The following is a 25844-nucleotide window of genomic DNA, read 5'->3' on the forward strand; positions in this document are numbered from 1 at the left end:
AAAGATGGCAGCTTGTTGAGAGGGAATAGAATTAGAAGAGCAAGTTTGTAAGGAATTAGAGTTCTCATGTCTGTGTTAGTATTGAAATCTTAGTCACAGCTCTGCAACCAGTGGGCTAATTTAAGTAGAAGAATTTCTTTCTCTCTTTTTTAAATGTCAAAGTGATGCTTTTAATCCCTGAATTATTATGAAACACTTAATATGCATTGGGTATTTTTCTAGAACATGTGTAAAACATTCCAGAGGATAGATAAAATAAATTTTTAGTGTGCTTTCTATTAAATGTTTTCAAGGGAAAGAAAAATAGCATTAATCTAGAAGTGTCTGTTGTTTATGGGGCTATCTCTACATTCAGTTTTAAAATATCAGCTCCTTTTTAAGTATAGTTTTGTATTTACTTGGAGTTTGCACTGAAGTACAAGAAATATGATTTTAAGAGGCAAAGAATTCCAAGAATAGCATGTTTGTAGTGCAGATCCCCTTTACACCCCAGAAACTGTGATTTTCTGTCACTCCTCTTGAAGTGAGTGTGAGCACAAATTGCAAATCTACCTAGAACTTGCTTAAACTATCATGGGAAGAATTTCTTATTAAGAGCTACAAAATCTCCAAAAAGCTGTTTGCCAGCCTTGGAAAATGAACTCTTAAATGGGTGACTTTGGGTTCAGACTCATAAGATAGAGCCAGTGTGGGGAGGTTCCTGCTGTTGCCACTGCAGAGTCCTGTGTCCAAGGCTTATATAACTCAACCTCATTGAGAAAGGGCTTGCCTTGCAAGCATGAGGACCTGAGTTTGAGCTCCAAATAAAAATGCCTTGTGTCGTGGTACTCAGTGTATTCCCAGTGCTGTGAAGGTAGAAACCAGAGGACACCTGGGGCTCACTGGCCTGCCAGTCTTGCGTAATTGTGAGCTTCATGCCAATAAGAAGCTCTATCTCAAAGGAAGTGGATGGCACTTGTGAGGCTAACACCTGAGATTGTTCTGCGGCCTCTACATGCACACACACACACACACACACACACACACACACACACACACACACATACACATATATACATGTGCACACATATGTGCACCTACACACACAAACATACATGCACATTTTTTAAAAAGTAGCAGGGATTGGAAAGGTGACTTAGCAGTTAAGAGCACTTGTTGCTCTTCCCGAGAATCCAAATTCAATTCCCAGCACCTACATAGTGACTCACAGCTATCTATAACTTCAGTTTCAAGGGATCTGATACCCTGTTCTTGCCTCTTAGGCACCAGGCAGACACATGGTGCACACTCAAACATATAAAACAAAAATTTAAATAGGGTTGTTTTGTTTTGTTTTAAAGTAGAGCCCTAACTAACATCTGTCATTGGTAGCTACAGAATGAATTCGTGACTGCTTTCCTTCTTTGTGTGGTTCTCTTGACTGTTCGGTGTTCCCAGGGCTGCACCTCACCCACTAAGCTGGTGCATGGGGCTAGTTGCAGGAATTGCTGAGGAAGCAAATACCTGACTTTTAGGTTTCCCAAATGAGAAGCAGTCTCACACAAGATCTTCACTGTGTGAAATTCCCTGAACGCTGCAAGGACATTCCAGTAACAGATGGAAAAAAAGCACAGATAAAAATACAAACATCTAGGGACTGGAGTGGTGGCTCAGCAGCTAAGAGCACTGGCTCTTCCAGAGGCCCAGAGTTAGAGCCCAGCACCCATATTGGGTGGCTCACATCCACCTGTAACTCTAACCCCAGGGTATCCTTGCCCTCTTTTGGCCTCTGCAGGCACTCTCATACACATACACATACACATTTGTTTTTTAATCTTAAAAACAACAAATAAGAAAGAGAGATGGCCCAGTGAATAAAGGACTTGCTACCAAGCCCAAGGACTGAACTCATTCCCTAGAACTCGCATAGTAGAGAGAACCAACTCCTACAAATCGTTCTCTGACCTCCATACACGGGCCATGGAACATTCATAAATACACACAAAAAATAAATAAACAGGGAGCTGGAGAGTTGGATCAGCACTTAAAAGTGTTTGCTTTGAAATCATGAAAAGTAGAGTTTGGACCTGAGCACCCCTCTAGCAAGTCGGAAGTCCTACAAACACCTGTATCTGCAGCTCCAAGGCTTTGATACCTTCATCTGGTCTCCAAACCCCCCCACCACCAATTAACATGTAAAATTCCTTAACAAATACGAGCAAGTTGAGATCTGTCCTGAGGCTTCCTTCTCCTGTAGCTACACATTGTTGGAAACCCCTCATACGGTAATTGGTTTTGCATCACACACTAGGTCTGTGGGAAAGGACTTCAGGACAGCTAACAGAATGTATAAAAGCCCTAATCATCCAGAGTAACAGCTTATAAATGAGTATGAGCTGGACTTGATCATGTTCAGAGGAGCTAACTGCATTGAGCAGGCAGAACCATCTAACCTAAAAGCGATCCCAAAGGAAATTGCTTAAAGTGAGATTCCAAAGATCTTAGATGGGAATTTTAAAGTTTTATCCTTATGTCCATGATTCAGTTAGAGGCAGAAGTTGTCCAGGGAGGCTGAAACAGTACCAGGTTTGTTTTTTGTTTTTTTTGTTAAGGGCTGTCTTAAAGAGAAATCTTGAATTTAAGTGTAGGAGAAACTAAAGTGGCCTTGTGCAAAAGAAGAAATCACAGCTTGTGAGTTTCTTTTTTAAAATTTTTTTACGGGTTGTTTTGGTTTTTTTTTTTAGATTTACTTATTTTTATTTTATGTGTATGAATGTTTTGTTCACTATGTGTGTACCTGGTGCCCTAGAAGTCATTGGATCCCTGAATCCATTGGAACTGTAGTTATAGATAGTTGTGAGTAATGCTGTGGATACTGGGAATTGACCCTTGGTCCTCTGCAAGAACACGTGCTCCTAACCACTGAGCAATCTTTCCAGCCCCATGAGTTTCCTTAAAAACATGTATTTGTTTTGAATAATTGTATTATTATACTTAAACTCTTTAGGTTGGAAGAGTCAGCATACATTTTTGGCTTAGAATTTAGTGTTTTCTATAGAGGGAATAAAAATTAAATTTAGCAATTAAAAAAATAGAATTAACAAATATATCTGTAGACTTCCTATGTAGACATGTCATACAAGCAGCTGCATATACAAGCCTGGGATTTCATGGGGAAGCTGGTCCTTGGAACATAGAATTGGAAGTCTCTGGCACATGGCTGGTGTTTAAGGCCAAAGATGAGGGCAACACCAGGCTCAGAATTGGCAGGGAGGAACGGACAGCAGTAAGGCTAAGTGTTCCAGGAGGGTGTGTTGGGTACTGCCCAAAGTCCAGTGGAGAGCAGAGTGTAAAGACAGCAGGTGTGGTACCTTTCATTCACACTGAATTTTTATTCTCAGAGTTCTCAATGCATTACTTCACTGTCTTACTGGTATTATTAATCCAGTCAATAAACAAGCATTATTAAATATAAACTACTTGCTAGGCACAGTAGTACAAAAAGTTTACAGAAACTCCTAAACTTTAATTATATACAGATTCCCTGGAAAGCTTGTTAAAGACAGGTTCCTGGCTTCCACTCTAGAGACTCTGACTTGGCAGGTGTTCCCAGTGGTTGTGATTTTGATGTGGCTATTCCTTGGACCATGCTTGAAGAAGCCTGGACCAATAGGAACTATTGAGACATCAGTTTTATTTGTCTGCATGTGACCTGACCACCCCCAATGATAGGTTCAGATGGCATCTAAAGAAGTTTTGAACTAATTATGTTACAAGTGTGAGATGGGGGCTGGGGGAGATGACTCGGTAGAATGCTTGCCTAGGCTCCTTCTTCATTTTAAAAACAGAAGTATGAGGGGCTAGAGAGAGGACTAGGCAGTAAATGTGCCTGTTGTTCTTGAAGTGGAACTGAGTTTGGTTTCCAGAATTCATGATGGGTGCCCCACAACTGTAACTCCAACACCAAGGGATCCAGTGCCTTCTTCTGGCCTTGTGGGCACCTGTACACATGTGTGTACACACACACACACACACACACACACACACACACACACATTTAAAAAGAAAACAGTATGAGAATGATAGCAATGTTTGCCACAGTGCTGACAAAATAGAACCATATGTTTGTCTCTTAACTTCCAGGTAACTCCACCCAAAAATGATATTACAGTGCAATAAATAATAATGACTACTACTTATCAAAGCTTTACTGTATTCTAAACATACTGCCAAATATGTCATATTAGAAATATGAGTAGATGCATGGCTGGGGAGGGTGACTTAGTTAATAGAATGCTTGCCTAGCATGCACAAGGCCAATGATTTTATGCCCAGCACCACATAAACCTTCTGTTGTGCCCACACCTATTAACCCAGCACTTGGAAGGTAGAAGCAGGAGGATCAAAAGTTCATCATAGCACTAGTGAATAGTCTGGGATACATAAACCCCCAGGGAAAAATTTCAAATACATATATTTATCTTTTTTTAAATTATGTGTGTGTCTGATTATGGGAGATCAGAGGCATCAGACCTCCTTGAGTGGGAGGTTATGTGTGGTTGTGAGCAACCTGATATGGTGCTAGCAACTGAATTTAGGTCCTCTGCAAGAACAGTAAGTGCTCTGAAATGATAAGCCATCTCCCCCGGCCACCTCCACCCCATGGCTTCTCTTGGCCTCTGCCAGCCCCTGCACACAGGTGGCATAAACAAATGCACATATACATAAATAAAAATAAATCTTTTTTTAAAAATAGAAAGGAGAGATGGCTCAGCAGGTAAGAACACTGACTGTTCTTCCAGAGGCCCTGGGCTCAATTCCCAGCACCCACATGGCAGCTCACAACTGTTTATAACTTCAGTTGTAGGGGATTTGGTACCCTCACACAGTCATGCATGCAGGCAAAACATCAATACACACAAAATGGAAATAAATAAATCATTTTTTTTTTTTTTTTTGGTTTTTTTGAGACAGGGTTTCTCTGTGTAGCTTTGCGCCTTTCCTGGAACTCACTTGGTAGCCCAGACTGGCCTCGAACTCACAGAGATCCGCCTGGCTCTGCCTCCCGAGTGCTGGGATTAAAGGCGTGCGCCACCACCGCCCGGCAAATAAATCATTTTTAAAAAGTAGAAATGAGTAGATGCAGAAATCACAATTTCTTTTAAGAAACTTCAAGTTCTCAAGAGAAATAAATATTTTGTCATTTCTTCATTTAAATGCATTTATGTAAGTAATGTGGGTCAAGGTATGTTTATACTATCTTATGAGGTACATATTAGCCTTGCTTCATAAACAGGAAACTAGAGCTTTAAAATGGTTCCTAGATTTTCACAACTGATACATACCAGAGCCAGGATTTGAGCTCAGAGTTGCTCTTAGCCACTTTATTCAACTCACTGCACAATGAAGAACATTTGGAAATTGAAGAAATACGTAAAGAAGAAAGGGGTGTCAGCCACAGTTCGGGTACTCTCAGCCTCTGTTCAAAGTGTAGGTATGTTTCCTTCCAGTCTCACAGAGCCTTTTCTGATAGTAGATGCCCTGGAACAGAGACAGATGAATTCCACACTTCTGGGTCCCCGGGAACTGCACTTCCTTACTGTGGTGTTTTTTCTCACAGCCTAGGGTTTATGCCTTCCTATCTACATGTATATTTTTTGATAATATGATAACCTAATGTGGCATTTTGTATTCTTCATGATACTTTGATACTTTTCTTTTGCTAAATTCCATGCAGGTATATACCTTTTTTTTTCTGGCTGCTTAAAATTTCATTTCATGGCTTTACCACAATTTAATCATTTCAATTAGTTATTTAGTCTTAGTGTACTATGGGTACAAACCAGGGAGTGTAAGTGGAGCAGGATGACAGTCACTCCACTGCTGCTAATGATTTATATTAATACAGTTTTTCTCCAGGTATTTTACGGCTTGAACATGTTCATGCCTTTTCCATTAGTTCCGAAGGAGCCCAGATGTTTTAATTCTGTTCCGTGCTTTGGACTGTCTTTCCCTTAGGATCTAAGCGCTCTTTCCCACCAGCAATGCTTACTTTTATGGCTTCTTCAAGAACAAGAGAATAGTTTTGTTTGACACTCTACTAGAAGAATACTCTGTACTAAACAAAGAACAAGCAGGAGGAGCCTGGCGTGGAGCCCCGCAATGATGGCGAAGGAGACAGTGAAGAGATAAGAGCTAAAGTGAAAGTGAGTTCTTTTTCCCTCAGAGACCCTGACTCAGTTTTTACACATCGATTCTTTGACAGATCATAAAATACCAGTTTCTATGCTACAAGTGAAGTTCACAGAGACCACCGAATAGAAATACTGTGGATACTCTAAAGTTCTGCTGTTTGGGAGAAATGATTACCTTTATCACATGCTAAACTACCTTGCAAACTTTCACAAGATGTACATATTGATATTGAAAGATCTTATTTTTTTTTTTTTTTTTTTTTTTTTTTTGGTTTTTCGAGACAGGGTTTCTCTGTGTAGCTTTGCGCCTTTCCTGGAACTCACTTGGTAGACCAGGCTGGCCTCGAACTCACAGAGATCCGCCTGGCTCTGCCTCCCGAGTGCTGGGATTAAAGGCGTGCGCCACCACCGCCCGGCGAAAGATCTTATTTTTTAAGAATCATGTAATAGCTTTACGCGTGTGCACACTGGGACGAACATGGAAATCAGAAGGACGAGTAGTAGGAGTTGATTGTACCACTGTAGGTCCTGGGGATTGAACTCAGCTAGTCAGGATTGGTGACAGTTGTGTGGTATCTATCAGAAAAGACTACTTGGACACAGGTTTCTGAAGGCAATAAATGTCCTTGTTATCTGGCTGGTGACTGCACCGAGTGTAACCGGTGCATCCCCATTGTAGTCCCAAGACTTTCTTAGGGTGGACTTTTTTTTTTTTTTTTTTTTTTTTTGTAGGATTTACTTATTACATATACAGTGTTCTGCCTGCATGTATGCCTGCAGGCCAGAAGAGGGCACCAGATCTCATTATAGATGGCTGTGAGCCACCATGTGGTTGGTTCCTAGGAATTGAACTCAGACCTCTGAAAAAGCATCTAGTGCTCTTAACCTCTGAGCCATCTCTCCAACCCCCTTAGGATGAACTTTTAAGTACAAAAACCATACCCTGAGTTGATATGCTTCCGTTAACAAGAACAGTTAGCCAAAAGCAGAACTACAGAAGCTAAAAAGGAAGGTTAGTACATTTAGAGTCTTTCCCAGAACTGTGGACTTTGATAGACTAGGTCTTTGTTTTCATTTGGCAGGTGGTGCTGCCTACCTGCTGAGTTTTACAGCCTGAATGGTACTTCCATCATGGAGTCAGTTGTGCTAAGGTCTGAGGGCCTGCTACAGCAATCACCTTTATCTGATGCATCTCATTGGCCCATATTCCTTTTATGTTTATGATCAAAGCATTTCTACAGGCAAAATAAGAAGAGAAGCATTTACTCCTTGGTGTAATTGAGACATAGCAGTTAATAGACTTTACTTTGGCAGTGGACTGAGTGGAGACCTGGTCCCGTCATCTAGTCACTCAGGCTCCTTCGGTGCATTATATGATTGAATCAATTTATTTGTTTTTAACACTTCTTTATGAAATATCTGCTCTGTACTAAACTGCTTTGTTTGGCATTAAATACCAAAGTAGCCTGGAATGATAGTTCACACTTTAATCCCAGCACCCTGGAGGCAGAGGCAAGTACTTTGAAGCTTAGACTGGTCAACAGAGCAAGTGACAGGGATGTCTAAAGTATACAAAAGAGCCCGGCAGTGGTGGCGCACGCCTTTAATCCCAGCACTCAGGCGGCAGAGGCAGGCTAATCTCTGTGAGTTCAAGGCCAGCCTGGTCTACAAAGCAAGTGCCAGGACAGCCAAGGCTAGGCTATATGGAGAAACCCTCTTTCAAAAAAAACAAAAACAAAAACAGCAACAAGTAGGGACTGGGGGCGGGGGGGGCGTTGGTAAAGTGCTTGCCTTACATGCATAAAGCCTAAATTCCATGCAAAGTACCGAATAAGCCAGTCCTGATGGCTCACACCTACAGTCCCAGCATTCAGAAGGCAAAGGCAGGAGGGCCAGAAGTTCAAGCTCATTTTTATTTCTATATTATAAGTTCAAGGTCAGTCTGGCATATTTGAGGTGCTGTCTCAAGATTGAAAAATAATTTTTTTTTTTGAAGAGAAGTCTAATCTTTATAAACTTAGAGTGTGAAGGGGGTGCTCAGACAGACAGACATCCTTTATAAACTTCCTACAGTGTGAAGGGGGTGCTCAGACAGACAGACATCCTTTATAAACTTCCTACAGTGTGAAGGGGGTGCTCAGACAGACAGACATCCTTTATAAACTTCCTACAGTGTGAAGGGGGTGGACAGACAGACATCCTTTATAAATTTCCTACAGTGTGAAGGGGGTGGACAGACAGACAGACATCCTTTATAAACTTCCTACAGTGTGAAGGGGGTGGACAGACAGACAGACATCCTTTATAAACCTAGAGTGTGAAGGGGGTGGACAGACAGACAGACATCCTTTATAAACTTCCTACAGTGTGAAGGGGGTGGACAGACAGACAGACATCCTTTATAAACCTACAGTGTGAAGGGGGTGGTCAGCCAGACATCCTGACACAAGATCCAGAGGAGTGTACGAGAAGGCATTTCTTGTACTTTTTCTTTTGCACACACTTGTGTGAGTGTGCACATATGCACATGCCATAGCATGTGTCTGGAGATCAGAGAACAGTTTGTGGAGTCAGTTCTCTACTTCCACCTTTTCATGAGTTCCAAGGATCAAACTCAGGTCTCCAGACTTGTTGGCAAAGACCTTCACCCATCAAGTCATCCCACCAGTCCAAGAAAACTTCCTGTGGTGTTGTTGTTGTTGTTGTTTGTTTGTTTTTGAGACAGGGTCTCTATGCATAGCCCTGGAAGTCCTAGAACTCACTCTGTAGCACAGGCTGGCCTCGGACTCAGAGATCCACCTGTCTCTGCCTCCCGAGTGCTGGGATTAAGAGAGTCTTGAAACACACACACACACACACCCCACACACAAAGGTATGTGCCTTGAGCCCAACCCCAAGAAAAACTTCTGAGAGTCTAAAAACATTGCTGGATAAGATCAGCTAATGCTGACTAGTAAAATTTAAAGTACTAAGAATAAATGAATGAGGAGGGATGATAGCAAGAAATAATAGTAATCTTCATAAACAATCCCCAGTATTTATGTGTGGGATGGAATGTGCTCTTGGTGTGGTGTCATGTGGGATGATTTTAGACCCCTGTCCACTTACCAGCTGCATGACTGAGCAAGTAAGTTAAGGTTCCTGAACGTCTTACTCCTTGAGGCAGAGGAGCGGCTGGCAGGATTTCCCAACTTTGCACTACTGGACTGGATAGTCTCTTGTGATGTTTGGCAACATCATTGGCCTGTCCCCACTAGAGACCAGTGACACACTCACATATTACAACCAAAATGGTCCCCAGATATTATTAGATGTTCTTGGATGGGAGTGGAATAGAGTCAGAATGATGCAAGATCACTCATGAGTGGGAAGTGTGGGAGTAAAGTGCTCACCTTTTAGAGTCATGAGATGAAATGAAACAACACCCGTAAAATCTCTTGTGCTTTTCCTTTTAAGTTCTGGAAAATAGTGAGTGTCATTTGAGTATTTGTTTTGACTTTTAAAGGGATGATCTAATTAGGTGCCTGTTCCTGTTATGAATATATAGATGAGACAATTTCTGTGCAAGGATTAAATAGTATGGTAGAGGGGCTAATGCCTTTGGGTTTCTAGAGGATTTATTTTCAATTATGTGTATGAGTGTGTGGGTAGGTAAGTGCATGTGAATGCAGGTGTCAGTGGAGGCCAGAAAAGGTGTGTCTGGGTCCCTGGAGCTGGAGTTAAAGGTAATTGTGAGCCACGGAACATGGGTGTTGGGAACCAAATCCAGATTCTCTGGAAGAGCAGGAGGCACTCCTAAGTCACCTGTGGTTTTTGTTGGTTTTATTAGAGTTATTCATTTGTGTGTGTGTTTGTGTATGTGTGTGTTTATGTATGTTCTTGCATGTATGAATGTGTACCACATGTATGCTTGGTGCCTGTAGAGGTCAGAAGAGCATATCAGATATCCTGGAACTGGGGTTATGGATGATTTTGAGACACCATGTTGGGAATCAAATCTGAGGCCTCTGCAAGAGCAACAAATGCTTTAACTGATGAGCTATAGCTCCAACCCTTTTTTTTTTTTTTTTTTTTTTTTAACTTTAAGACAGAGTCTTGTGCGGCTGGGAAGATGTCCCAGTGGATAAGAACATTTGTTTACAAACTTGTGGACCTGAATTCGAATCCCTGGCACCCATGTAAACAGCCAGGTGTGGAGGTATAGAGACAGGCGCATCCTAAGTGCTTAGTGCAGCCAAAACTGAACTTTCAGTTCAGTTAGAGACCCTGTCTCAAGGCTAAGGTTCACACACTGTGTACACACATACATATACACCCACCCACACGTCACACACTCCCATACACATAAGACCGTGACGTGCTGTGTGTGGCCCATACTGGCCTGGAACGTATTATGTATACAACTTAACCTGGCTTCAAATTTGGGACCTTCCTGCTCCAGGCTTCTGAGTGTTGAGAATATAGGTATGAGCTACCACACCTGGCTTTTAATATTTACTTTAAGTGGAATTAACCTGCCAACGAGGATATTAGAATAAAAGCCACTTAGGTTTAACCACCTGTCGTAGGATTCGAAGCTGGGACAAGGACTTAAGGTCATTTCATAGGAAGGAAAACTGAAGGTGAGAAAGGGTGACTCAGTGAGAGTAAACTAGAGAGCCTGCAGGTTCAGCAGGGAGCCTGCTAAGGGGTGTCCAGTGCAGGGTATATGACACTGTAGCTAATTATTTACACACCAGCAAGTGACCCAGGGTTGCAACAGTGTCAGGAGAACGCAGGCCTTTAGTATTTTTGGAAACAGTTTTATTTGGCTACAAACACAGCTGGTAGCTGGGGTAGCTCCGAGGTAGAGTACTTGCCTAGCATGCCATGGACCTGCATTCAGTCCTCAGCAGTACAAAAGCAAATACAAATGCTCGAGTCCCCCTTTGAAGTGAGATGAATGGGGTTTGCCGCCTCTTGCTGGCTTCTAGAAGAACCTGCTTTTACTTCATCAACTGCAGTGTTTATGCATAAATTATATGCCATGTTACCTTAGGCCTCATCCCAACCTAATAAACCTGTGAGTAGAGGTGACAAGGAGCCCATAGTTTGAGGCATATGAGGTATATCTTGAAGAGCTGAATTAGTGCGGCTTCTTAAAATTTGGGGTCTGGGGTTTTGTTCTTTTGTTTTGTTGAGGTAGGGTCTTATGTATCCCAAGCTGGCCTTAACTCTTGACTCTCAACCTCAGTCTCCCAGTCTGGGAGGTATGTACCCTTAACTGTACCCATCTTGAATTGAGATATTACTGCAGATTCTAATAGGCAGGTTTCTGAGAAGAGGATATGTGAACGAGGCAGAATTTTGACTGTGGGATGAGCCATCAGATTGAACAGGTTGATTTTGTTTGTTTGGTTTGTTTGTTTGCTTTTCGAGACAGGGTTTCTCTGTGTAGTTTTTTTGGAGCCTGTCCTGGATTTCGCTCTGTAGACCAGGCTGGCCTGTAACTCACAGAGATCCGCCTGGCTCTGCTTCCTGAGTGCTGGGATTAAAGCCATGCACCACCACCCCCGGCTTTGTTGTTTTGTTTTGAGACAGGATCTCATCGTGTGGCCTAGACTGGCCTTGAACTTTCTATGTAGCTGAGGATGACTTTGAACTCCTGGTCCTTTCTTCCACCTCTCAAGTGCTGGGATTATAGCGCCTCCCCAACCTGCCCAAGACATTTTGATTCTCAGCTTCTTTTTCTTTATCTCTGAGTAAAAAGATGCTCCACTTGGTGCCAGTGCAGTGTTGTTAAGGATCAAATGAGGCAAGGTGCGAGTTTATGAAAAGGAGTGTGTTACATACATGGTGTGCTGTTTGTCTGTGTCCTTTTATGAGACATTAATGTGGAAGGGAAGAAAATCCAGTTCTTTCTAACATTTCATTGCAAGTCATTGAGCCTTCTTTTGGTGGCAAGTGTGACTTTGAGTGTGACTCCCATGCTGTGTGTCATCCTGTCCCCCTCCCGTGCTAGGAAGTGAACCAAGATGAACTCGACACATGCAAGGCAAGTGCTCCACCATATATTCTCAGCCCAGCTGTGTTCCTTCTTATTCCATCATGTCTTTGCCTTTTGGTTTTGTTTTTTTGAAACAGGGTCTCTACGTAGCCCTGTCTGCCCTGGAACTCACTATGTAGATCAGGCTGGCCTCGAACTCACAGAAATCCATCTGCCTCTTAGCCTACCCAGTGTTTTGATTAAAGGTGTACACCACTATACCAAGCTTCTCCCATTCTTTTTGTTTTGTTTTTTGAGACAAGGTTTCTCTGTGTAGCCCTGGCTGTCCTGGAACTCACTCTGTAGACCAGACTGGCCTCGAATTCATGAACATAGATCCGCCTGCCTCTGCCTCCTGGGTGCTGGGACTAAAGCATGTGCCTCTATTCTTAATGCTAAAATTCAGTTGATTCTTTTTTCAGGTTGGTCTGATCAGATGTGGCCCCCCCCCCCTTTTTTTTTTTCTGAGACAGGTTTTCTCTGTGTAGTCCAGGCTGTCCTGGAACTCACTCTGTAGACCAGGCTGGCCTCAAACTCACAGAGATCTGCCTGCCTCTGCCTCCCGAATGCTGAGATTAAAAGCGTTCACCACCACCACCTAGCTATGTTTCCTTATTTGTATAAAGCATGCTTATTTGTATTTGAAATCTGATAATCTCGTTATACAAATTCTTATGGCCCTAATGCTGCTCTTTATTATTTCTCACTCGTTGTGCCTTGTTTTCTGAAGTATTTGGTGATTTTTATGATGAATTTGTCACTGATTAAAAAAAAATTATACTTGTATGGGTGTTTGACCTGCATGTGTATATGTGTACCACATGCATGCCTTGTGCCTGAGGATACCAGAAGATGGCATTACTTCCTCTGGAACTGGAACTGGATAGTTGTGAGCTGAGGGTGCTAAAAATTGAACCCCTGTCCTCTAGAAGAGCAGCCATCTCTCCAGCCCATTGCGCTGGCCTTCATTGTGAAGAACCCTGAGGTGTTTTCAGAGTACAGGCTTGGTGAAGATTTGCATTTGTCTGTCCTGGTACATGTACACACACACACACACACACACACACACACACACACACACACACACACACTCTGCAGCTGCTCCTTTTTGTTTGTATTTTCTTTTTTCAGAAATTGTGTTATTTGAATGTTAGGTTTCTTTTTGTTTGTTTGTTTGTTTGTTTTTGTTTGTTTGTTTTTTGTTTTTTGAGACAGGGTTTCTCTGTGTAGCTTTGCGCCTTTTCCTGGATCTTGCTCTGTAGACCAGGCTGGCCTCGAACTCACAAAGATCCACCTGCCTCTGCCTCCTGAGTGCTGGGATTAAAGGCGTGTGCCACCACCGCCCGTCTTTTTTTTTTTTTTTTTTTTTTTAAACCAAGTTTAGTTACTAGTTTTTATTATTATTGTGTCTGTGATGTATAAGGATGGGTGTTCATTTGCCTCAGCATACGTGTGGCAGTCAAAGAACCACTTTCAGGAGTTGATCCTGACTGTGTGAGTGCTGAGGGCCGTCGGGCTCAGGTCATCAGCATTGGTAGCAGACACCGCTGTCTGTTGAGCCAGCTTCCCTAATTAATGTTGCTTTATGTTTGTTGGCACAAGCACTTTTGCCCACTGAGCCATTTCTCTGGTCTCTTGGGTCTTAGTCTAGCCTACTCCCTCTTTCTCCAGCTCCAGAGGTGTTTGGTGTAGCTGTAAGTTTTCTCAGGTCCCACCCAGCTCCGCGATCCCTCAGCCACTTATAAAATAATCACTCAGAGGTTTAATATTATTTACAGACTGTATGGCCTATGGCAGGCCTCTTGCTAGCTAGCTCTTTCATCTTAAATTAACCCATTTCTATTAATCTGTGTTTTGAAACATGGCCGTGGCGTTACCGGTCTGCTGGCATCTTGCTTCTCCTTTGGCGGCGGCAGCTGGCGTCTCTCCCACCTCTGCCTTTCTTTTCCTGTCTCTCTTGGATTTCCCGCATAGCTGTAACCTGTCTTGCTGTAAGGCCAGAGCAGCTTCTTTATTAACCAGTCACGGCAACACATATTCACAGCGTACAGAAAGACCATCCCACTGGGATGGGATGTTCCCATGCAGCTGGTGTTCTCCATGCCCACTGAAAGTTCAGCAACGCAATCAGCTGTCTCTCCAGATTCTCCACTGCGGCCTTGTGACTCAGCTTTGTCTGCTTAATTTGCTGCCATTTATCCCGTCCACTTTCCTGACCCGCCATGCCCATCCACTTTCCTGACCCACCATGCCCATCCACTCTCCTGTCCCCTCCATGCCCATCCACTTTCCTGTCCCCTCCATGCCCATCCACTTTCCTGACCCGCCATGCCCATCCACTCTCCTGTCCCCTCCATGCCCGTCCACTCTCATGTCCCCTCCATGCCCATCCACTTTCCTGACCCACCATGCCCATCCACTTTCCTGACCCACCATGCCCATCCACTTTCCTGACCCGCCATGCCCATCCACTTTCCTGACCCGCCATGCCCATCCACTTTCCTGACCCGCCATGCCCATCCACCCTCCTGTCCCCTCCATGCCCATGCACTCTCCTGCCCCTACCATGCCCATCTACTTTGCTGACCCCAGAGTTGCTGTTTTCACCTTTCCTGTTTCTCTTGTGTTCCTTGCACTCTCATATAATTTGAATCAATTTTTATTTTTCTAGTTTTGGTAGTGCTGGGGATTAGAACTCCAGGAAAGCTGTCAAGCGGTCAAGTCACTGTGCTCTGTCATATGCAGTTGACTGCTCCCAACACTGCTGTGCCTTCCATCAGCGTTCCCAGTGACTGTGTGCATGGCTGTTACTTAATCACGCTCATCATGAGGAGTTTCCACATCAGAACAAACTTGAGGATGAAGTTTCTTTTTTCTTTCTTTCTTTTTTTTTTTGGTTTTTCGAGACAGGGTTTCTCTGTGTAGTTTTGGTGCCTATCCTAGATCTCGCTCTGTAGCCCAGGCTGGCCTCAAACTCAGAGATCTGCCTGGCTCTGCCTCCCGAGTGCTGGGATTAAAGGCGTGCGCCACCACCGCCTGGCAAGAATGAAGTTTCTAATGAGTTTAGGATGTAGCTGTCAAGTGGTTTCATTTGACTTGTTTAACTCTTTACCTTATTGATAAAGATTTATGCTCTTTCCAGGTTTTTTTTTTTCTCCTGATCTAAATTAGTTTAGGGTGTTGAACTTAGTGAAGTTGAAGCTTGCCTTGTTTATAGTTCTGTCTTTGGGGTGCATAGTGAATGCTGTGTTAAGCCAAGTTTTATACTGAAGTCTGTTTACATTACAATCAATGAAAGGATATTACTGGATCAAGGTTAAAGATATAAATGAATTAAAGGTTACTAATAGGTTATTTTCTCTATTTTCTTGACTCAGAATAAGAAACAAGGATGTAAAAATGAGGAAGTACTGGCTGTACTTGGCCATGAACTGGGACACTGGAAGTTGGGACACACAATAAAAAATATAATCATTAGTCAGGTAAGTTTGGAGTGACAATTGTATTTTGCTGTGTTTCCTTTGAGTCAGGGTCTCATGTAGCCCCGACTGGCCTGGAGCTCATTGTGTACCCAAAGATGACCCTGAGCTCCTGATCCTCTGCCTTCCTTCACCTCCCATGTTCTGGGGTTACCGCTGTGCAGCTCTGGCTCACGGTTTCATTTTTGTAAAGTTATAGTTGGAAGGGCAGGAAAAGTGAGCGGGGTGGTACCCACCTGTAATCTTAAGTACTCAGGAGACCCAGGCAGAAAGATGTCAGCTTGAGGGGCTGGCAAGATGGCTTAGCAGTTAAAGGCGCTTGCTGCCAAACCTAAGTTTAACCCCCAGGACTCACGTGGTTCAAGGAGAGAACCAGCCCCCTCAGGTTGTCCTCTGACCTCCACACCTGCAATGTGGCATGTGTTCTTGCACCCACACATATAATAAACAAAAGAAATACGTTAAAATTTTTAGAAGCCAAAGACTGTTCTGAGCTATGTAGCAGCTTCCAGGCCAAACTGAGCTACATAGTGAGACTCGGTCTTAAAAAGAAAAGCCAAGTAAGTAAATAAAAGTATAAGAGGCCTGAGACATTATATAGTAATGGGGATAAGACATTCATCAAGTGATGGCACAGGCTTGTAATCCTATCATTCAGGAAGCTGAGGCAGGAGGATCTCAATTTGGAGACCAAGCTGCCTGACTTCTCATTGTGGTTCTGAGTGTACATGTGGGACCTGAGGCATTTCCTCAGTTTCTCTCCGCCTCCATTTCTTCATTGAATAGTACAGCGTAGGGCTGCTTAGGAATTGAATACCTAGTCCTGGTAGGGTTTGGGGTGCGCAGGGCATGGTGGGAGCATGTTGAGTACATGATAGTGTTTGTTGCTGTCACCGTCATGGCTGTCACATCCAGAGTTGCTCCGATACATGAGCCATGAAGACCAAAAAGGAGCAAACCTCGATAGGGTGTACATTACAATGCTTTTGGAAGGTTGGTGAGGTGGTCAGTATGTGAAGGTACTTGCCACCAAGGCTGACAGTGTTAGGTTGATTCCCGGGACCCACCTGGTGGAAGGAGAGAACTGGCTCCTGCAGGTTGTCCTTCTGACCTCCACAGGCTTGACATGACATACGTGCTGCCACAGAACTCCTACTCATTATACAAAAATAAATAAGTCATAAATGCAAAAACCAGATACTATATTTCTACTTTAAAAAGGTTTTTAAAGGATCTATTATAAAAAATATAGATTTATTTTTATAACTATATCATGTATAGGTATGTGTGTCTGCATATGAGTATGTGTACTCGAGTGCAGGTGCCCACAGAGGCCAGAGGCATAGGATCTCCTGGAGCTGAGTTAAAGATAGTTATGAGCCACGTGATGTTGGTGCTGGGAACTGAACCCATACAGACAGCCTAAACTAAATCTTGTTTGTGTGTGTGTTTTTAAATAGACTCTCATTATATAGACCAAGATGCCTTTCAACTTGCAATCCTCCTGCCTCCCAAGTGTTAGAATTACACACGCGTTTACCATCATGCCATGCTTCACTGAGTTTCAGATGGGTCTCTGTTCCTGAAAGGCCAGCCAGTTCTGGGCTGTGTGAGAAGACTCATGAGCCCAGGTTTCCTGTTGCCATGGGTCTTTAGTTGACACTTAGCTCCTTAGCTTGAAGCTGTGCTGTACAAACAGAGCACATAAGGCTTAAATACATCCAAATTCTGGTTCTGACTCAGTGTTTGATCTGTAAGGAAAGTCACTGCCCCTTCTATAAAGGGATGGGTGTGGTGGGATCAGCCCTACCACAAGGCAGTGGGCTGCTCCCTAAGGACACTTTGGGTACCTAGTAGGAGCCAGGAGCCTCTTCTGATAGAAGGTCGGTGTTCTTTACTGATACACTGACTGACTGTCACTTTGACCACTAGTCATAAGCACCTTGATCAAGTCCTAGAGTAACTGGAAATAGGCTAGCCTCACTCTAGTGTGTCTGAGGCCTCTGATCATTCAACCAAACCATTAATTGCCCACTGTCAGCAAATTAGTGTGTGTTTTCATCTTATATTTGCCCCATAGCCAGTTAGATGTACTATTTAAAGTTCTCTTCATCAAGAGTGTTTCTGTATGCCAGGCATGGTAGTACATACCTTTAATCCTAGCACTCAGGAAACAGAGGCAGGCAAATCTCTGAGTTCAAGGCCAGCCTGGTCTATAGATCGAGTTCCAGGACAGTCAGAGCTCCACAGAGAAACCTTGTCTCAAAAAAGAAAACCAACAACAAAAAGTTTATTTGTGCCAGTGCCTTCCAGGACCGTCCCTACATGATACCACATGCTACAGCACTCCACTTTGAGCTGGTGCCAGCATAGCCTGTGTCTCAGGCAGGGTTTCTATTGCCATGATAACACCGTGACCAAAAACAACTGTGGAACAACTCTCAGGTCACACTTTATTACTGAGGGTGTCAGGGAAGGAACCTGGAGGCAGGAACTGACGTAGAGGCCATAGAGCAGCAGTTCTTAACCTGTGGGTCATGACCCTTTGAGATTGCATATCAGATATCCTGCGTAACAGATATTTATATTATAATTCATAACAGTAGCAAAATTACAGTTATGATGTAGCGATGAAATAGTTTTATGGTTGGGGAACCACCATAATATGAGGAGCTGTATTAAAGAGCCGCAGCATTAGGAAGGTTGAGAACCACTGCCATAGAGGAACATCGCTTACTGGCTTGCTTGCTCAGCCTGCTTTCTCATACAGCCCAGGCGCACCTGCCGGGGTGGCAGCACCCACATTGCGATGGGCCCTCTCCCGCTCATCATTGATCAAGACAGCGCCCAAAGGCCTGCTTAGCATCACGGTGACCTGCAGTATCATGTCCTCTCTTCTAGATAAATTCCTTCCTGTGTTTCTTCTTGTTTGCCGTGCTAATTGGTCAGAGGGTACTTTTTGCTGCCTTTGGTTTTTATGACACCCAACCCACTCTGATTGGACTCTTGATCATCTTTCAGTTCATTTTCTCACCTTACAATGAGGTAATGTATGCTTTTTAAAAATTACTACATATGTGGTTTTGTCTATTTCAAATCTGGATTCTTCAGGGTAGCGTGAAAATAAATCAACAAAACCATATAAGCTTCTAGTCCTCACTGTATGGTGTAAAGTATACTGGATGGTATAAAAGCAGCAGAGAGACCTCAGTCTAAATAGGTAAGTGCTCAGAATATTGTTAGGAGGTAAGGGTAGAGAACTGGAGCTTAGCGATACAAACCTTGGTGTGTATACCTCAGAGCCTCGGTAGCTGGAGGTCACCTGCTAGAATGCCGTGTCCTAGGCCATGTGTTGACCAGTGTGGGTGTGAAATTCTGTGTGTGAGGGGACAAAACAAATAGTAACTGAGAAGGTGACAGACTGGAGGGAGTTGTGTGACCGTGTTCCTCTGATTGTTCGCAGTGACTTTAGGGCTCCCTCCAGGACCCACTAAACCAAAAGTGGGTATTTCACAAATGAGGTTAGGAGCCAGTCATGAGCAGATTCTGCATGTGTGATACGACACCAGTTAATGAGACTGTATTTCAGAGCAGAATCTCATGGCATTTGGTAAGGTTTCCAGATGAAGGCAAGAAATAATATCGGTGATCTTGAGGAACCTCCATTCATCCTTGAGACAGGTTCTAGAGTAAAGGTTATCAGACCAACTAAGTGAATCCTATTTCTTCACTTAGGAAAGCATTCGGGGTAGGGGCAGGGTGGGGGTGGGGTGTGCCATGAAGGAAGAATGGAGAGAAGTAGCTGTGAATTGTCCACACAAGCTATATAAATCTTGTGAGGACATGTATTCATTATTTTAAATTATAGACATTAAACTAATGTTTTTGTTTTTAAATTTTCTCTTTATTATTTTTTTAACTGTGTGTATGATGTTCATGGCACATGCATGTGAATTCAGGTGCCAGCAGAGGCCAGAGTCAGTGGATGCTCCTGAGGCTGTGAGCCGCCTGACATTGTGGCTAGGAGTGAATGTATTTATAAAATGCCTTGTGAGGTTTGCTGCTTAAACATGGTAGAGAATGCTTTTGTCATATCTCAGATAGGGTAAGGACACTGCACATACATAATAAACAACCCCAGAGCACTCTGCTTTTTTTTTAAAGTTTTGCTTATTTAACTAATTGTTTTTCTTACCCCATTGGGCTGGTAATATCACTGTGGCTTCCCATTAGTCCATGTTTAGTTTTCTTTAATTACTGCCTTTGCCTGGGAGGCCTGGTAACCCAGCTCAGCAGGGAGGAGGGCTCTCCAGCTGAGGCAGGGGTTGGCAGCTGAGGGGGTCCCTGCAGTTGTCATACAAGGAACTGAACCCCACGAAGAGATAAGAATAAAAACCCAGCCGGGCGGTGGTGGCGCACGCCTTTAATCCCAGCACTCGGGAGGCAGAGCCAGGTGAATTTCTGTGAGTTCGAGGCCAGCCTGGGCTACCAAGTGAGTTCCAGGAAAGGCGCAAAGCTACGCAGAGAAACCCTGTCTCGAAAAACCAAAAAAAAAAAAAAAAAAGAATAAAAACCCAGTGCAAATTGACTTGATCAACTTGGATTAGACTTCAGGGCGTCTAATAACAGATGGTTTATTCCCTGTGTATTTAAGCCCAGTACAATTTGGAAAAATAGTTTCCTGGTGTAACACAATCCCCAGTGTACAAAGAAGCATAATTACATTGAAACTCAACTCAGGGTACATGTCATTCCCTCCAAGAAGATGGATTCTAGAGATAGGCTACCTGTACTAGCTTAAGGGCCTAAGGGTCTGTCTTGGCTTTAGTCCTACAGATAGCATAGAGGCCATCTGGGCTGTTAGCCATCTCTGGTCCTGGTTGGGGGGGGTTGGGGGAGCCTCTGGCTATCAGGGTCATTCAGACTACTAGCCATCTCTGTGATAAGAGCTTGATATAGCCTGACCCAACAGATAACACAGATCACCAGGCTATTAATCATTTCCCATTCTCAGCCTTCTGAGTGGAAGAACAGGTTTTCATCTTTCCCATTGGAAAGACAATCCTCTATGCCTCTATGCTTAACCTTCCTGGTTCTCTGGAGATCTGTGGGCACAAGGACCTTTGTACTGTGCTCCCAACAGGCAGCGATGATGCCGATGTTGGCCTAGTCATGGGATTTTTGTTTTGTCTCCTTACTCAATAGTTGAATTCACTTCAAATATTACCGAAATAAATACTGAGTATTAGAGTGGTTTACAGTGTGATTAGTCCACAGAGGTACTAACAACGGTTTAAAAGCCTTGAGTTGCCTAGGAGATGTAGTCCAGAGGCGCTGGGCATTAAGCCTGGACTTCTTGTACGCAGTGTCAAGAGTTTAAGGAGCTTAAAATAGAAGAGATACTTTCTTGGGATTGCCCTACCCCCCCGCCCAAAAAATGGAGGGCTAGCTCGGTGGTTACGTTACGTTGGTGCTGCTCTTCCAGAGCACCCAGGGTTTTCAGTTCCTAGAACTCACATGAGGTACGGCCTGTAATCCCAGCTCTTAGATGCAGTGCATCCGGCATCTGCAGGCATATGTGCTCATGTACCCCACACGCATCCCACATACATACACATAATTAGAAATAAAATAAATCGTTTTAAAACATATTGGAGCTGGGCTGTGGTGGCCTACACCTTTAATGCCAGCACTTGGGAGGCAGAGGCAGGTGGACCTCTATGAGTTTGAGGCTAGCCTGGTCTACAGAGTGAGTTCCAGGACAACCAGGGCTACACAGAGAAACCCTTCCTCAAAAATAAAAAAATAAAAAATAAATTAGAAACCTATAGCAAAACAGGTAGTTACTAATTTATCTACTTATATTTTATTTATGTATTAGAGCAAAAGTCAAATCTGGTTGACTAAGGTACTTAAAATAGAGGTGAGGGATGTGAATGAAGGATTTTGTTTGTTTGTTTTGTTTTGTTTTTCGAGACAGAGTTTCTCTGTGTAGCCCTGGCTGTCCTGGAACTCACTCTGTAAACCAGGCTGGCCTCAAACTCCGAGATCAGCCTGCCTCTGCCTCCTGGGTGCTGGGATTGAAGACATGTGCCACTACCACCTGGCTTTTTTTTAAAAGATTCTGAAAACTGAACACAGGACTTAACATGTGCTAGGTGAGTACTGAGCTAAGGTTATTAGAGCCAGTGAATGAAGGTTGGGGAAGGGGTTGCCTCTCTCCCCTTCCCTTCTTTCCTTCCTTGAGATAGCTGATAAGGCTGGCTTCAGACTCCTGCCTGAGCCTCCTAAGTAGCTAGAGTGACAGGTTCACATCACCACATCTGGCTCAGACAGCCAAACCAAAATGTATATTCAAGATTTGAAAGAAATTTCACGGAGAATTGGGTGATAACAGAGACTCAAAAACTTTATTAGGAAACTCATAGTGGCAGAGAGAGAGAGAGTTATGTGTATTGTATACATAAGTATGCTTGCCCATGTGTATGCCTATGGAGACCAGAGTTTAACACTGAATGCCTTCCTCTGTTGCTCTCCAAGGAATCTCCTGTGTTGGTGAACCTGGCTGCCTAACAAGCCCCTGAGTTCTACCTTGGCTGCCCGCTCCCTAGCTCTGGGGCTGCTGATGTGCACTTGGTGTTTGCAGTGCTATAAATTCAAACTTGGGTCCTCAGGCTCCCACAGCAAGTACTTGACCACAAGCCGTCTCCCCAGCCCCCAAAAGCAAAAAAAAAAAATGTCAAAATATTTTTTAAAATACACAGCATGTCATTCTGTCTGCTACACTTGTGTGTACAAAGACTTTGGTTTTTTAGGTCAGGGTTTCTCTGTGTAGCCATGGTTGTCCTGGAACTCACTCTGTAGACCAGGCTGGCCTCCAACTCAGAGATCCACCGGACTCTGCCTCCCGAGTGCTGTTGCAAACACCTTAATCCCTCAGAGTTTATATTTTCCCAGGAAAATTTTCCCTTTCATAATGGTCTTTAGAAATGGTGAACTTAACCTGTAGATATTGCCATAGCCACTTCTAAAACATTCAGTTTTGACTCCGGAGGCTGAAGGGGGATCATGAGCGGGAGGCCAGCTACATAGAAAGACCTTGTCAATAACAAAACAGAATTTGAAACTGTTGTTCTCAGAGGCTCTGTCATGGTTTAGAGTAATCTCAGTGAAGACTGTTATTAATGATTTAAGTGATCAAGAATATTTGAAATGATCCTGTGGGGCTGGAGAGATGGCTCCGTGGTTAGGAGCACTTGCTGCCTTTGCAGAGGACCTGGGTTTGGTTCCCAGTACTCACATGATGACTCATAACCATCCGTAACTCCAGTTCAAAGGGATCTTGAAGCCCCCTTCTGACCTCTTTGGGCACCAGGCAAAACACAAGCACAAAATAAATAAATATTTGAAAAAGAACTTCCTGATGTGGTAGTGTAGTGGATTCCTGAAATCCTGGCACTTGGGATGTGGGGGCAGAAGATGAGGAGTTTGAGGTCGGCCCGAGTTCTGTGAAACCCTGTCTCAGAAAAACAGTGCCGAAGGTATGTTAGAGACAGAAGGTGAACACAGAACTGACTCCGCGCTGGTACGCACTGGCTTTGGAGTCACCCTAAATTCAGCACTCACCGCCCAGCCCTGTGGCCCTCTGGCTTCACCTCCTGACCTGTGCGGTCTAAGTGAGAAGTTCCTGAAGGGTGAAGCCCCTGGTGCACCGCACACTCTCAAAAGCTCCTTTTAATAAGGATATATATGTGTTTCTGGTCTGTTGGCCTGGAGTCGGGGAAGCTCAGCTTGATATAGTCCCCCCACCCCCTTGAATCCCAAGTCATAGTCTCCTAGTAGGTTTGGCTTGCCTTTCTCATGTCCTGACCAGTCCTCCTCAGTGCCAGGCGGCTAAACCCTGTTCTGTTCTTCTACAGGTTCTGTCCTTCTGCCTAACAGTCCTGAGCCGCAGGTTTGAGTTCCAGGCCGACGCTTTCGCCAAGAAACTTGGGATGGCTAAAGACTTATATTCTGCTTTGATCAAGCTAAACAAAGACAACCTGGGCTTCCCGGTTTCTGACTGGCTGTTCTCCACGTGGCACTATTCACACCCTCCACTACTAGAGAGGCTTCAGGCTCTGAAAGCCACAAAACGAGACTGAGCCACTCGGGGACTGGACACACTTGTGATTATTTCTGGCCCGGCAGCATGTTCCAGCTCTTGATGGTTTCAAGTTTTTAAGGAAAATGGTTAAGTCCATAAAAGTCCAGATTCAAATACATTTACTATCTCATTTCAAAAATGACTTTAATAATCCATTTCTTAAAACACTGGATAAAAATTTGAGGCTTAATATTTTTAAAGCATAGTCTTATCTAACATCTGGTTTACCATCAATTTGTAAAATTATTTAAGGCAATGCACAACTTGTTTTATTTCCTCACTATGTGGAATCTGCATATAGGGTGTTCGGGTTGTATGTTGAAAAGGGAAAACACCACCTCTGAGTATTTTCTGCAAGACAGAAACAGAAAGAGGGGTCCCAATCATTGTGCGTGTACCTCCGTGGAATTTGTTTTTACCTTCATGCTGTTATGACTTCACCTGGCCAATCAGTGTTTTAAATAAGAAAGAAAAGTAAAAATGAGTGAGGCTGATGCTACTGAAATAGAAGTTGTTAGTCTGTATTGTACTGTTGTACTCACAAAGCTTTCTGTTCCTCTCTCACACCAATCAGGAACCCCTCCCTCCCTTCTTTTTTTGAGATAAGGTCTCGCTCTAGCCCTTGGTGGCCCCAGACTTATTCTTTAGCCTAGCATGGGTTAGACTTCTCATCAGGCCTCCTTCCAAATGCTGGGGTTGAGGATGTGAGCCACCACACCCAGTTTAGGAATGACTCGTACTTGAAAGTCGAAATCTTTCAAATTATTGAGTTTGGGTTTGCTTTTAAGAAAGTCTTAATTTTAAGCCAGGCTTGATAGCACTTACCTTTAATCACCGTGCTTGAGGCAGAGGCAGGTGGATCTGTGAGTTGAGGCCAGCCAGGGCTACGTAGTAAGACCCTGTCTGAAGAAAGAGAGGTGGGGAGGGAGGAAAGAAAATCAGTCTCAATTCTTACCGTTTCTCCCACCTGGCCTTACTAGAGGTAAGCTAGCCTTTTCTCATTCAGTTTTCCCAGCAAATAACAGTACACCCTTTCACTTAGCAGAAGTTGCCATATTATACACATTTCCCAATGTTAAATGTGGCAGAATATGAAAGAAGAGATGACATTTGAAAAGACATAAAGGTGAAATATTCATGATTCTCTTATTACAGAAAAAAACACAGTTTTCTATCTTTTTTCAAGGACAGAGGTCTCTGCTTTCATTTTTGTAATCTTTTTATTCACAAGATTCCATGTTTTTAATTATAACTCTTGGTCGTCAGGCAGATGTTTACTCTCAGAGACAGCAGCACACAAGATTTCCAGAGGTAAAGGTGTGAGCTTGACTGCTTCCAGTCTGTCTGTGTGCTGAGTGAGAACCGTGCTGCGCCCGCCACTCCCACTCACCGGGCCTGTGCCTCTCCTGGGCATTTACTCCACAGTGTGCTGACGGCACTGTGATCGTCTTGTGCTCTGCTGACGTGTGAGTGGTGCCTTCACACGGACCACAGCAGCCCCAAGCTCTAGTTCAGCGCTGCATTCTTTCTTTCCTACAGCTCAGCAGAGCAGCCCACGGCTTCTCTGCAGCATCCTTTCCTATGACTTCATGCTCAGATAATTGCCTTTCCTTCCTCTGTGCCTTTAAATACACCTTTCAGTTCTGCACAAGTGAGACATTAAAAGTTGCCAATGCAGATTTATGTCCTGATGTTGGGTTTTGTGTTGTGATTTGTGCGTCAGATGTTATGTTACCCAGATGTGTTGATTGCCTACAGGGACAGTGCTGTCCACGGATCCTGTGACCAGCCCTGAGTCTGAGTGACACAGGCACCACTCATGGCTGCCTCCTGTTCTTTCCAGCAAACGCATCACCAGTTCTTACTGCATCCCTCAGAGCATCACCAGTTCTTACTGCATCCCCTCAGAGCATCACCAGTTCTTACTGACATCCCTCAGAGCATCACCAGTTCTTACAGACATCCCTCAGAGCATCACCAGTTCTTACAGACATCCCTCAGAGCATCACCAGTTCTTACTG

The 25844-nt window shown here is 43.7% G+C and overlaps 1 protein-coding gene across 1 annotated transcript in view; it reads left to right on the top strand.

The window, feature by feature from the left end:
• The window catches only part of Zmpste24 (zinc metallopeptidase STE24), a 43279-nt gene extending 17765 nt beyond the window's left edge, over positions 1-25514 (top strand). The window contains 6 exon segments of the mRNA XM_052716715.1: positions 1493-1514; positions 6022-6109; positions 6111-6185; positions 15576-15680; positions 18579-18722; positions 23597-25514. Of these exon segments, the coding sequence (XP_052572675.1) occupies positions 1493-1514; positions 6022-6109; positions 6111-6185; positions 15576-15680; positions 18579-18722; positions 23597-23821 (659 nt within the window). The 3' untranslated portion in view covers positions 23822-25514.
• The last annotated feature ends 330 nt before the right edge of the window (positions 25515-25844 follow it).

Source organism: Peromyscus californicus, unplaced genomic scaffold, assembly GCF_007827085.1.
Source record: "Peromyscus californicus insignis strain IS unplaced genomic scaffold, ASM782708v3 Scaffold_5__1_contigs__length_169319896, whole genome shotgun sequence".
NCBI lineage: Eukaryota > Metazoa > Chordata > Mammalia > Rodentia > Cricetidae > Peromyscus > Peromyscus californicus.